Consider the following 15,312-nt stretch of genomic DNA (forward strand, 5'->3'; position numbering starts at 1 on the left):
CTCAACAGAATTTGATGTTTAAATAGTTGATTCGATAGCCCTTGAAATGTAGATCATTGTGGTGGTTTTCTATTTAATTATATGCACAGATATCGACATAAAAATTTAGTCGATGTCAAAAAAAATTGATTTTTGACTTAAAATTAGGCATGAACTTCGGTCAATGATAAAATGTCCAAATCAACACCAATTTGGTCATGTAGATAGTCAATTTTGATGCACTCGAAATGAAAAATGGCAAGATCAACTCTGATTTAATAGATGAGTCACTGATTGGCCAATATTTATGTTGAAGTAATAATGATGTTGTTCAGAGAGTTTCACCCTACGAGTCCAATCCAACGAGATTGGTTCCAAAGATCCTAAGTTATATCCAATCCAATCTATCTCTAATTAAATCCAAATGTCATAGATTATATTTAGCCTAATTGGGTTGGATCCAAATACCATTAGTTGAATCTGCTACCCAATTTAAGGTCTAAATTCATATTGGACCCGAATGCTAGGATTTAGATCCAAATCAAATATCTATAATATAAACATATACAAATTATTTACTTTCTTGTTTAGTCCACATACTTTAAATTTTATAATTATTTTTGCAATGTTTTTCATAACTTAAGACTTAATTTCATAATAATTTGAAATCAAAAAAATCAAGAGTTTCAAGAAAATCAAAAATTGCACTCATATCATAGATGCAAATAAAGTTTATCATTTATTCATTTTCATTCCTAAAAAAAATCTTAAGTTTTACAAAGGAGTCTTGATTAGTTGGAAGTTTTTAAAGTTTCAATCTTTAAGAGATTAGATTGAAAGTTATTAAAGCTTGAGCTTATACATGCGCTTTTATGACTAATTGCTTTGAAATTTAAAGGTCAAACAAAAGATTTATTCTACTGAAGAACATCGAGCTTATCTATTTTATAATAACTTCAATTAAGGGCAAAAACTAGAAAGTGAAGGCATATCATCAACATTGGAAAAAAATCAAATTGCTACTAAGTAATGCAAGTTGCAAACATCCATTATGCACCATATCTACAACACTTTTCATTGCAAGTATCTGGTTAGATAAAAAAATTCATTTTCAGTATTTATTTTTATAAATTATAGCAAGGGAAAAAATCTTCTTTTGAAAAAAAAAAGAGCATCTTTTTTAGACTTAAGTCATTATTCACATTGCATTTCATAAGTTCCGTTGTGGTATTGAGCATTATGTCATGCACCCTTGTTAGTCATAAATGTTATATTTGCCTTGTCATTTATTTTTCATAAAGTTCTTTAATGTCATGATTTGATTTTCTTATTAATAACATTCATATATCATTCAATCATAAGTTGTCTCATTTGACCCACAATGGTCTACAAGTTGATCCTACAGTAAGATTTGTTTTGACAAATTTTTTCTACAATCGTTTATGATTTTTATCCAAAATTGAGTTTTTCACAATACACAAGTCATTGTCATAGCTTTTGCAAGATGTATCACTCTGAGCCAATTTTTAAAATTAGGTTTTTGTCTTATTGCATTTCATCTTGCTTGATTCATTTTGAAACTGATGGTTGGTCATCGAAAAGACATCCAACCTTGAACGGCTACTCATTATGCTGAGAGACCCTCGCTGAAAACAAGGCTCTTGCTTTGTCTTGAGAACTATGGTTGGTGAGCGGCAAGACCCTCTTACCTTGAATGGTTGATCATTAAGCCAGGGAATGAGGAACATCTGAAGATGCATTTTGTCAACATAGTCTTTTTTCATCAAAGATGACAATATCGACTTCAAGCAAGCTAAGATCAAGTATCTTCTACATTGTTTTCTCAAAAAATTGATCTTTCATGCATTAGAAAAATTTCCTTAAGAACTTGCTTGGTGATCACCTTGATCAAAATAAGTCAAATCATATTATTTTATTATTCATTATTATGTTATATAATATACATTTTTTTCATGTTACTAACCAATTTTCTTGCAGTTGACATAGTTTTTAAGAACCCAATTCTTCTATTAAAAAAAGTCTATCCAGACTTATCTTAGGATCATCATGTTGATAGATGGAGGTTAAGTTCATAGACTGTCCCACAAATTGATAGAGTAATCTGAAACGCATTTGACGAGCGCATAATCCATCTCATTAACCTATATCTCCAAGGCATGTTCAGACCAGGAATGTCATTTCAAAGGTCACTCATATTTTGATATTTTTTGTCTAAAAGTTTTTTTTCTATATATCTTTTCAAAGATTTAGAATGACTGTGGTTCACAAAAGAAAGATTTTCCTACCCAAAGAGTCTAAACTCATCTTTAAGCTCATGAAGCACTTCTATAGCTCTCTTTTAAATAGTCATGAGGGATTTGAAGACGAGGAGGGAAAGAAGAAGAATATCATATGTGAGCCGGTGTGACATGCAAACGTATAAAGTATAAGACCGCTTCCCTGGCCAGTTAGCTTCATCCATTGCCCATTCCCAAACAAGTTTAGAAAAAGATATCCCTAGACTTCATTGACAGATGGACTCGAGTTATTGGGCACGCATCTATTCTTGTGGTGGTCAACTAACTCACCAAACATGGCTAGATCGGTAGCCAAGTCATTCATGAAGCATGTGTTCAAACTCCATAGGATGCCCAAGATCGTCGTGAGCAGAATATCTATTTTATGAGTTCATTTTCAGTGGAATTCTTCAAGTTTCAAGTCACTACTCTTGCCATGAGTACTACCCCCAAACAAATGACCAAACTGAGGTGACAATTTGAAGCTAATTCACCGGTTCACGTGAGATTTGGTTGAACCCGTACTGCCTTACTGTAACTATTCCTAACCAGTTGGCCTAATGACTCTAGTCCTTTGCAAACTGCACTGGTATCTGCTTTTTGAGTGATATAGTTACGTCAAGAGTATCCATGCGAGCGTATCAACTGAGGCAAGTTCTTTTTCGTCTAGTGCATGAGATATGGAATCCCATGTTGGACACCATCCTTGAAGATTTCTAGTTGCAATATCATGGTCATAAGGAGACCTAAGTGATGGGCATATGGTTAGAGACAAGGCCTAATCAAGAGACTTGATTCATCCGATCAGACAAGGTTCCACTGTTGGTTCCTGACCTCACACCAATCGTCTTTTTGCATCCAGGAACCTTGGGTTAAAAGACCCTCAGAACTGGACCCATAGGGCAAGAAGTGGCAACAGTATTTAAATTGCTAAGCTAGTGCTTAGCGCCTAAGATATTAGGCAGTTATTTTGGAATAGGTGTTGCTAACTCATATGGTGCTTTTAACCTTCTGCATTGGTTATACGGCTCTTCCGGATCCCACCATGCCAACAAGTTGGCTGAGACCAACATATTTTTGTAGTTTCATTTCATTCTCTAACACTGTACACAGCGAAGGCTGGAGACCAGCAAAGCTTGATATTATCCGTCCCAGCCAAGTCGTAGATGTTTGTTGCAGGGTTATGTAAATAGTAGGGACCCTTGCTACAACAGCATAACAATTAAGCGTATGCAGTAAAGATGGCAATGATGAAAAAATACTAAGCCAGTACACTCTCCAAGGTTTTTTTTTGGATAATCCAATGAAAAAAAAAAAACCATCACTGACGGCACATTGGCTGGCCTCAGGTTGATAAAACCCTTGAGGCTCCCACAGACCACTGGGGAGTACACCCAGCTTCAACCTTGCGGCAAGGGCTGCCACCCGTGGTTTTCGAACTTGTGACATCCCGTCAACTTTGTCATTCATAAGTCGCCCCTACCAGATGAGGGGAGCCCTTGTGGACACTCTGAATTTGACCGCTATAGATTAGGACCAATTGTAGGTCATGAACATGGTAGGTTCCTCGTCATATATATATATATATATATATATATATATATATAGAGAGAGAGAGAGAGAGAGAGAGAGGCATTTCTCGTCACATGGAAATTGAAATATGCAGCTTCATTTCCTCAAATCTCTGCTTTAATCATCAGAGATAAAGCCGGTATTCATGAGTCTTGCACTTAAGCCCTAAAAGTAACTCAGCCAACCCAGAACTCAAAAAAAAAAAAATCGGTCCAGGTCAAGATGAAACAAAGGAAAAATCCCTACAGCAGCGTGAGAAACAAACCACAAATACAAAACCAATTTTAGCAATAAACATTCAATCAAATCACAGAACCTAGAGGGTAAGCTCTTTGGGATCCTCAATGATCTTTGCCAAAGTTTGCAGGAATGAAGCCAAATCAGCGCCATATATTACTCGATGATCAGCAGTGACATTAACCTATAAGAAATCAAATAATTGTCACCTCAGGGTAAGCAGTTAATTATTCTCCTCATGTCTGGTCAAGATGCTAACAGACCACGCAATTACCAGTCCCAACTGGAAGCTAGTCCATGTGGGACTTGAGTGATGGGGTCATGCTGAGCAGCTAACAAACTTGACGAAAAGGGATGGCACACACTCATATGGTATTGGCCCATTGGGTCGAGTCCCCAATCAGTCTTTGGAGCTTAAAGACTAGCCGGTGGAGATATTCTACTGGGGAATCCAAACCATGCAATGGAGATTATCTCACCTGCATCTGGCTCTTCACACCAATCCGGCCATCCTTGGTTGCAACAACAGTAGGCTCAGATGCTCCCACTGCCATGATTGCGCCCTGCAATCAATTAAATTCAGTTCAGCGGTCCAAAGTTCTAAATATTACAAATGAGTCATGTTAATAACTTAATGAACAGATAAGTAAGCAGAATTATAAGCTGCTTACATTTCCAGGAGGCAATATTGCATCAAAACGATCTACACCGAACATACCCAGGTTTGAGAGAGTGAAAGTCCCTGCAAGAGCAACAGATAGTCATCAGCATAGTATGAACATAGGTAGTTAAAGCTATTTGACAAAAAGAATAATAATAGACTTAAAACACAAAGGCTCATAGATCAGCAAGGTTCTCCATGTCTCCTCATTGCTGAATGGTTTGTTCACAAACAACAATACTTCAGAAATCAAAACTCTTTTCTTATTTTTCTTCAGAAGCTGCTGAGCCAATTGTTAGTCAAGCTGTGACAAAATCGAGTCCTTTGTCAAAAGTAGACCAAGTCCAAGTAGGATTTAACTGGAAAACATATACCAACCTTGGCTTGTGCTCATTCTAATTCAGGTCAGACTGCCAGATCCCATATTTGCACTATACGAGACTTGGCCCATAAGCCTGCATTTATCCATGACAAGACGTTTCCTGCCTTCACATTCTAAAACATCACCAAGATCTACAGTATTGATTACTTCTGACACTATCATGATAATTTTACATACAAAAGAAAAGCACCAATGTGTTTTTCTAGAGAACAGATCCAGACTGTCTTTAAATGAAGGAAAGGGTACAATAGTCTCATCTGAAACATCTTTTTTAAGAAAACACACTGGCTAAGAAAACCAAGAAAACAGAGTCAAACTAGCCTATGAATCCTCAATCTTGCACCTAAGAATGGAAAAATATTTTGTATGGTTGGAAGATCAGACAAAAGCCAACAACTGCATACAACAACAACAACAACTACGCCTTCATCCCAAAACAATTGGGGTCAGCGATATGAACCAAAAAAGAAATTCATTTTGGGTCTTCCACATGAATCCTTTTCCTCCAATCATTTCTATCCAACGCCATGTCCTCGGTGAGGTTCAAAGCATTCATATCCTTTCCTATCATCTCCATCCAAGTCTTCCTAGGCCTACCCCGACCTCTTTTAACTAATATATTTTCCCATTTCTCCAACCTTCTAACTGGAGCATCATTAGGCCTTCGCCGAATATGTCCAAACCACATCCAAGTCCTACTAATGTTTATTTGCTAGATCTCACTTCCATGATGGTTTTCTATTGGTATTATCTTCCTTTTGGTTAGGTTGCTATATCATGAATTGGATGCAAAGGACATGATAATGTGGGTGGGAAGTTATACTGAGAAAGGCATTTTAGAGAACATGATGTAAATGGAATTACAGAAACCCTGAGTGTTCACAAGCATCAACTGACTTTACGATACAACTTAACAATACAATAATTTGTGCAGGTAGTTTTATTCTAGGGCTGCACCATTCATAAATTTGTTTCACAGGTTATGTTTTCTTTGAGAGCTTGCTGAATTGTTTCATTGGATACTTCTCCCTTTTGATTCTTTTACTACTCGGCAGTGCAACTTCCCCCTTTTTATGACATCCTACTTGCTAATATTTTATAAGCATTTTTCTCTTTTTTTATAAATATACAAGTAAATAAGCCTTTTCAATGTCAAGAAGAATGGATTGAAGATGCTGTCATTAGTAGCAACTTTGACTTTCCTATTCCAAATGAGATCCACCTGCTTCAAGAAAGCTTCTAATAACATATGCTATCTTCTAGCTTCCACTATCCATCCCCATGGGTTCTAACAATTTCAATCAAACTCGATACTCATTATTTTGAGAAAATAATTGGTTCTACCAAAGACTCTTTTTACCTAACCTCCTGTAAAGAAGATTTTACGTTGTATGATATTTCTTTAAAAAGATACAAACAACTAAAGTACTTGAAGAAGAGATATTCAGATTTTTTTCCTTTTTCATAAAGGCTAATGCGACAGTGCATCAAGACAAAGAAGCCTGAAATTATGACTTCACCCTGTATCAGTGCAAGTTTCATATCGTTGTGATAAAAAGAGAAATCCTTGCATGCCAAAATTAGAGAAGGCAATGCATCATGTTTTTATTATAAACAAAGTGATTGGTAGGGCTGGGAACAACATGAGCAGCTCATGGTTCGATTCTGCTCAGCTCATCCAAAGCTCATTCAGGCTCGTAAAACGGCCTCTGCCAGCCAAGCGGCTAGTTGATCATCAAGGGTTACTGAGCAAGAACGGTTCATGTAGGCTCATTCAAGTTACTGAGCGAGAACGACTCGTAGGCTCATTCAAGTACACATTATATAGATGGTATTATATGTCACACACTGGTATGGGATATTTGGTGGGGCATATGCCTTGGAAATAGGAGATCCAGTGCCTTGATTTCTACCATTGACAATGTAAAATAATAATATTTTTTAGAAGATACCAACTTGAGATAAGCTCTACTCATTACGAGCTCAAGCTGGGTTTGGCCTAAACAACTGAGTATGAACAAGCCAAGCTGATCTTGCTCACCTCTAATGATAGGATGTATTTCATGAAGGCAGATATTCACAGTTTTAGGAATCCATATACATCACCTTATATGAACATAAAATTACATATGCATGCCATACATATATACTTACCTTTTAGAGGATAAATACTTGATTAAAATGCATGACAAGTTAAGCAGTTTCTATATGCTTCATATACTGTAAAACTATACAACTGGCAATAACTTTATCTTTTTTCCAACTGCGCATTGATGGCATTTTTCAGGTTTCTTTACTTGAGAGAAAATCTGAATTATATCATTGTTGTTATGGAAGAATTCAGGCCAAACATGCAAAATTTGCTATTTCTTACAGTTCATGTGGCCCATGCTGTTTCTTGGCAAGGCTTACAGTTTATGATGGTTTTCTCATTGGATCTTGCTTTGTCCTCTTTTTTTCTGAAAGGTGAGTAGCAAGAAGTCAGCTGATGACTTCTGGCATGTTTGCTTTGGTCACAGGTGGGGATGAACAATCACAGTTGAGAAAGTAGTTGTGATTGTTGGTCACAAGGTCAATCTTATGATCAACTTTCACAACATTCTAGGCAGAAGCAATCACAGCTGGCAATCACAACCACAACTTGTAGTTTTCCCATGTTTTACTAACCTTGAGAAAGTATTGTGATTGTGATTTACAATCACAGGATCTTGAGAAAATCCAAGAATCACAGGCCATTGCAAACATTCCATTCATCTACATCATAGTGATACGGTCCAGCAAATCTACCATGACGGTGTACAGCGCGATCCTGTTGAATATCATCCAGTTTCATGCAGTAGACAAGAAACACCATGCTCCAGATGCATCATATGTATCTTCCAATCATAACAGCCACCATATTGGTCCAACGGTTTAACATTAAAATTTGGCACTCTTATCCAATACCCAACTAGGAATTCAAAGGACTCTAGATTCTCGCAATCTATCCATTATCCATCATGATGCAATGAAAATCAGGTAAATAAGTCCCTTACAACTGACAAGTGTTTAACTGACCTGACCCCATGCTATCCATGTTGCTTTGCTTACTGGATGATATGCTCTACTGTACGTGTTGGGGACTTATCCCAAGTACTAGCTGTACAAAATTCCTTGCACATCATATGTATCTTGGTCTGACATGAACCATTCCAACTAATCATTCAGTAAAAACTCTACTAACAGATTTTAGACTTTTAGTCAAGAATACATCTTTGATGCTTCTTCTCCAAGGAAAGAATCTTGTTATCCTTCGCTTCTTTTCCACATCTGATACCACCACCAGATCTCCCGCTGTGTTATTATATGAAAGCCTGGTGAAAACCTATACTTGTGGTCTTTGTATAAGGCCCTTCTATCAATTAAACAAGATCACCTCTTCTACAGGTGATCTTGCCTTTGGGGATTTGGTTAAGGACCTCTCTACTTCGATGAGTTTTCCACGAGTAGCGTTTGGATGTACAAGGGTGTGTGTGGATTAAGGCTAATTCTCCCATATATCACCTTAGATAGTTCTAACCGAGTATGGTGACTCAGGGCTAGGCGAGAGAATGCCTAGGTGTCGGCAAACTAATCTAGGCGGTGCTCTTCGTTATAGCATGCAATCATCAACTGGTCTTCGGGCTTGGGGTCGAAAGGCCTTGTCCCTTTGGTGATGAGGTTATACGGGGGGCGTGCCCATAGGGTCGCGATGCGCTCCATGGCACGCAAGGCTAAAGCATCTGTGTGTTGTTTGAAAGTGCTAGCCTATATGAGAATGGCTATGCACGCAAGTGGCATGGACCAGACAGAATACGCATTTGGAGATGCGCTTGATTAGCTTCTACTAGGCAATTGTGCACGGAGTGGTGTGCAGGGCCAATGAAATGATTCAGCACATTACAAAGTGTTGGTGTGCGGCCTTTGGCAGTTAGGCTGGTCAAATTGGGCAGTCTCGCGCATCGCGGGTTTGCAAAAAAATCTATGCCCATGACAATCTCTATGCATTCATAAGAAGACCAATCTTCAAGAATGTTGGTAGGCACGCTTCCTGAGGCAAGGCCCGATCTTCACGCTACCTCAAAATATGCTTGAGAAAAAGTTGAATAACACAAAGGAGTCGACTCGCTCTGATACCATGTCACGAATTGAAGGATATGCTTTTGGAGTGCCACTTATGGGCAAGAGAACACTTTGCAAGTATAGCCTCTTATGGGTCAATACATGAAAACACAAGAATGGGCCACAGTGGGCTGAGAGAACACACATAAAATAAATAATGTTATTGGAGAATAATCCCTTAGAGAGAATTACGAATGAGAGAGAGGGTAGACCCCTTTTATATACACAAGAGGCTCCTATAGAGCCAATGGGACCTACCCAACAGCCAGAATTCTAGCCGTTGGGTAGAGTTCCAACGACTCTATCAACATTCCCAAAAAGCCCATGAGGCTAGGAATAAATACAATAAAAAATAAAAACAGAAAAATAAAATATAAAAATACTTATTTTTGTTGTACATGTGAAAAGATTAAAATACCCCTAAACTCTGAATATACATAAATGCTCAGATATATATATATATATATATATATATATATATATATATATGTTTACGTTTAACAAATATTCCAACCCTTTCTCTTCAAACGAAATGATTGTGTTTTTATCATCCCAAGATTAGGGGGAGTGTTGACAATATAATGTCCATATCACATAATTGTGTGCTATCATCTCACTTGTATATATGTTAATTCTTGAGGGGTAAACTTATAACATAAAAATTAGAGTGTAGTCAACTGATTTTGTCATTTCGAGCATCTAGAAGGATCGAACCCTATTTGTTTTGTATTCATTCATTTCTTTCAAGTTAATGAAACCATTGTTTTTCTTCTCCCTTTGTGACTGTTTTCTTATGCTTTTTGGTTCCTTATGCAATCTGAAACACGTTAACAACTTAACATGGATCATGTTTTTCTTATATATATATATATATATATATATATATATATATATATATATATATATATATATATATATATATGTCAGATTCTACAAGGGTTGAGAAAACAATGGCCTACGATGTACCAAATTTTTAAACTTCAAGAAAACATATTTTTACATCAAAAAACTATGATCCAAGAGTGAATTCCTACTATTTTGGCCATGTTGAACACAACCATGAGGTCAGATTTGGTCAAAACAACCTCTTTCTACGGGTTCCAACCAGGGGGTCCTTACCCACGAGGATAGCAAATACTATCCCTATATATATCACAAACACAGAAGCAAGTGTAGTTGCAAACATCATATTGCATACTTTACCTACATCTGGCAATCCTTTGCATATATATCTAAACTTAATATTCACAAAGATTCTGATTTACTAATTAATGAAGGTGAAACATTGACAATATCCAATTTTCAAGGTCAAGACTCAAGACCTCCAAAGAAAGCATAGGCACCAAAAAAGGTGGGTCAAATAGGGCTTGTGAAATGAAGACAGAAAAAAGGATTTCAAGGTCGTAATAGTAAAGTTATATACCCTTTAAGTGAGAGGGAGGATCAGGTGCAATATGATTGCACACTTTTAGTGTGTTGCTGCACCTGATCACCCTCCATCTTTGGGATACAGCTTGGCAGCTGTGGGGCCCAGACAATGACGGAGGGTGATCATGTGCAACAGCACAATAAAAGTGTGCAATAACAATGCACCTGATCCTCCCCTCCTTAAGTGAGCAAGATCATCATGCATGGATCCCAGAGGGTTTTGCAGCCAACCTTTACCCTACAAGTGATGTCACTTCTAGCATCAGGTAATAGAAATGTGGAATCTTGATAAAGATGATGACGATTGCAGATACGGAATACGGATGACATATAAAAGTCAAAGTGCTGAAAATCCCTGACATACAGGTAACTCTTTTTAGGAAAACCAAAAGAAAGTATGCAAAGAATCTCTCTCCATGTTCATAGCTTTCTACAACAACTAGAAGTACTATTCATTAGTCCTTTTTCTGCAAGCTCAAGGGGAGTATTGCATGTTTCAGGTTTGTTAGTGGCAGCTCACTAGAATTTTATCCTAGAAAGCAACATCTACATCCACAACATGCATACATTGCAAAGCTGCAAGAGGTCGAGAAAATATGTCCTTTGACAGCATATTTATTGAGGTCTTTGTTGCAAATAGGAAATAGAATCTCATATGAAATTAATTTTACACGTCAAGGCTTTCGCAGCCAACCTTTACCCTACAAGTGAATTCAATTCAGGCAATTGCGATGCAGAAAATTTGATGAACATGAGTGTTGCTGATAGAGAACAAGGGTGACATAAAATTTAATGGTGCCGGAAGACGAACGTTGCTATCAGGCAGAGACAGATAGATGGTCTGGTAGTCTTCAAATTCATCAAAATATGGGAAGATAATATGCCAAGAATTTCTCTCATGGATCATCACTATCTTCAACAACTAAAAACCAGTTATCATGAAGACTCAAAGATGATGTTCATAATCTAGCTGCAGACTTGAAGGGACTATTGCTAGTGAATCGCTGGTCGCAGCCCATTAAAATTTTATCCTAGCATGCAAGCAACATCTACAGCCATCACATACCCATTGCAAAATTGCCAGAACATCACAATAAACATGTTCCAAGGAAAAGATACACGCTAACAGCACAGAAAGATGTAGTACACAATTGAAAACATTATGTAGAAATACTGATTATCACCATCCTCAATCAGAACCACTCTCAACTTAATCGGAACCACTCCTAATATGACTGAAATTAGTCACAGGCATCCAAACAGTACCAAGAAGCTTAAGCAAGAAATATTAGGAGGCAAAGAAGGATGGGTGCATTTAGTGAAAAGATACCTGTGGCGTATTCGTGTGGCTGCAGCTGCAGCTGCTTGGCACGAGCCTTATCAACCAATTCTTTCCATTTCCTGGACAGCGAGTAAATATCAACCTAGCAGAGCCACAAAATGCAAGCAGCAGATATATATCAGCATTAACAAACCAAAGCCAAGCCTATTCATCTTCCTTACCCACAAAGCATTGCCCTCACAAAGACGACCAACAATGATAAGAGAACGATTTAGCGACACAATTAACTCACTGCTTATGTTATTCAACTAACCTTGTCAGCATCCTGAAGAACTGGAGTAATCAACCCACCATCAATAGCAACGGCAACGGCAATGTTAATGGAGCTATTGTACGTGAAACTCTTCCCGTCCCTGCAGCAAGAATTAACGACCGGGTGCTTAACCAACGCAAGTGCAGTGGCCTTCGCAAGCAACGCTGTCATTGTCACGCCCTTCGACTTGATCTGTTGAAAACACCCATTTTTTGGCACCAATTAAGTAATGCACGCATCGTCAATTGTTGCACAGTTCTATCCTCTTTCCGCTCAATAATCAGTCAATTCACATATACGTGCAAAATCAATTTAAAATTTAACCGTCAATAAGCACGATTAGGACTACACCAATAACCATTTACAGAATTGAAGTCCACAAGCAACAAGAAAAAAATCCACATTTAATACGTTTTTTTAGGCATTATCATTGAGAAGAGGATCAAGAAGAAGAATGAAGGAAAATCAAACCTTTTTGTACAGGCTATCAAGAGCGTCGGTGGTGATGGTGTACCCAACTCTAAAGGTCGGCACGGAGAGACTATCCACCATATTCCGGCTCACCGCACCCTGCATTGTCGTAAACGGAACAGTCGTCGACAAAGCGGGAGCAGCAGCGGAAGCAGAAGCAACAGCAGGAGCAGGAGCAGCACGCGCTCCAGATGCAGCAGCAACTGAAGCGGCATCCTCCACATCCTTCGCTACAATCCTTCCCATGGGCCCGCTCCCGACGACAGATCCCAATTCAACCTTCAATTCCTTAGCAAGCTTCTTCGCATAAGGCGTCGCTACGATCCTCTTTCCCCCTTCCGAAGCGGGATGCAGCGATGCGCTAGGGCTCGGAGCTGAGCTCGAAGCAACAGGCGATGGAGGCGGCGCAACCGGCTGGACTTCCGGTTCCCTCGAAGGAGAAGCAGGGGGCGGCATCGAGGAAGAAGGCAAGGCCTTTGCGGCCTTCGATCTCGCTTCCGGGATCTCGTCCTCCGTCTCGGCGAGCAGAGCGATGGGGGATCCGACGGCGGCGACCTCGCCCTCCTCCACCATGATCGCCGCGAGGTAGCCGTCGTAGAAGGTCTCGACTTCCATGTCGGCCTTGTCTGACTCGACGACGACGACGCTCTCGCCCTTTTGCAGCTTGTCGCCCTCCGCCTTCACCCAGGAGACGACCTTCCCCTCTGTCATGGTGGAGCTGAGCGCCGGCATGAAGATCTCCCGGACCTTCGCCTCCACGACGCATCGCCGTCCGCGGTTAGGGTTGGGGTTTCGGTTGCAGAGACGCAGGAAGTGGCTTCTCCTGCCGAAGGACGAGCCGGGCGTTTGATTTCCGAGGAATGGGGAACGAGAGAGCGCGTTTGGGTTCCTGGCGTTGATGATGATGCCGCTGCCCACCATCGAGAAAGGTTCAGGAAAGCGGAATTCCGATTCCCTACCTTTTCCTTTCTTCTCTTTGCGACGACGATCCCCAAGAAGATGAAGACGAAGAAGAGGATTCGCCCACACAAGTACAGAAAGAGAGAGAGAGAGAGAGAGAGAGAGAGAGCGTCTGTATAAGCGACACTACGTAGATTTCTTTTTTAAATATCGAAAATGTCCTTTCTACCCTTGTTTTGTGCTTACTTTGTACTGCTATTAGTATGATTTTTTACCTCCCTATGTAAATAATTAATTTTTTATATTTTATCTTTGGTTGTTAATGTGATTATTACGTCCCCATTGTTTTTCCTCAGATTATTAGTTTTTGCAACCCTGCACTAAATAGTTGTGCTTACTCTTAATGGTTTTAATATGATTTTTTATGTCCCGGTGTATTTGTGTAGGTGTAAGTGTCGCTATATATCAAAAAATGATTTAAATTTTTATTGTTCTTTAATATGTATATTGGTGCGAGTGTTTTTATTGAAAAAAGTTGGTAGTGTCGGGTAGGGATGGCAGTGGGGCGGGGCGGGGGACAAGGTCTCCACCCCCGCCCGGGCCTCAAGGTTTTATCCTCCACCCCCCCCCCCCCCCCTCCATCCCCGGCGGGGAATGGATTTTATCCTCCATCCCCGCCTTCATCCCCGTTTCATGTGTTCCATGCTCTATTCAAACGGGGATGAGGCGGGGCGGGAATATTGCGGGGAAAAGTGGTCGGGCGGGGGGGGGATGAGGCGGGGCGGGGAAAAGTGCACGTCCATCCCCGCCTCCACCCCCGGACGGGGATGGATTTTAACCTTTGTCCCCGCCTCCATCCCCGGTTCAAACGGGGATGAGGCGGGGCGGGAATATTGCGGGAAAAAGTGGTCGGGGCAGGGTTGGGAGGGGGGGGGGGGATGAGGCGGGGACGGGGTGGGGCAGGGAAAAGTGCACGTCCATCCCCTCCTCCACCCCCGGACGGGGATGGATTTTAACCTTCATCCCCGCCTCCATCCCCGTTTCATACCCTTCATCTCTGGTCCAAACGGGGCGAGGCGGGACGGGGCCCCACTTTCCCGGGTCCACTGCCATCCCTAGTCGGGCAGCAATGGGAAATTTTGAATAATACTTAAACATCTGAATATTTACCAATAAGAGGAGAAGAAATTTGCTTATAGGTGGCCAAGTACTTGGTCCTCGGGCTTATCGAAAGTAGGTCCAACCATACATTGGGCATGTCGCCTCAAAAAGAGCCACGATGCAAAAGCGTTAGATCCAGTGGGTCCGAACCTGGACCATTGTAGCCGATGAGCTTGGGTCGGGTATGACTTAATTGGGTAAACCCTCTTTATTATGTAAATGCATGTAAGATTGTAAGGTGGTAGACGGTTCAGATTCGGGTCAGATGTATGACTGAACAAGAAGCCCGAATAGTAAACAGCATCTCGCTATAATCGGATTCGGATTCAGTAGATAGCTTCACATTGGAAGAGGACGGACCACATGTACAAGTTATCAGATGCGGATCTAATATTTGCTTTTTTTTCATTCAAATAAGAATCTAACTCTTTGAATCTAATTTGGCAATTTCTAATTAGGTGGATTCAGTAATGCTTAAACGCCCGGCCC

General features: G+C 40.0%; 1 protein-coding gene across 1 annotated transcript; it reads right to left on the minus strand.

Annotated features, from left to right (window-relative positions):
* Window positions 1-3,911: 3,911 nt before the first annotated feature.
* LOC149847079 (dihydrolipoyllysine-residue acetyltransferase component 5 of pyruvate dehydrogenase complex, chloroplastic-like) lies at window positions 3,912-13,793 on the minus strand. Its single transcript, XM_089998285.1, has 6 exons — window positions 12,763-13,793; window positions 12,292-12,483; window positions 12,027-12,120; window positions 4,757-4,827; window positions 4,565-4,648; window positions 3,912-4,269 (listed from the first exon to the last, which is right to left on the minus strand). Exons 1-6 carry the CDS (start codon window positions 13,681-13,683, stop codon window positions 4,165-4,167), a joined length of 1,467 nt encoding a protein of 488 aa, XP_089854411.1. The 5' UTR covers window positions 13,684-13,793; the 3' UTR covers window positions 3,912-4,164.
* Window positions 13,794-15,312: the final 1,519 nt, after the last annotated feature.

The sequence above is a fragment of the Nuphar pumila genome, chromosome 2, assembly GCF_984573655.1.
Source record: "Nuphar pumila chromosome 2, dmNupPumi1.hap1.1, whole genome shotgun sequence".
Classification (NCBI taxonomy): Eukaryota; Viridiplantae; Streptophyta; class Magnoliopsida; order Nymphaeales; family Nymphaeaceae; genus Nuphar; species Nuphar pumila.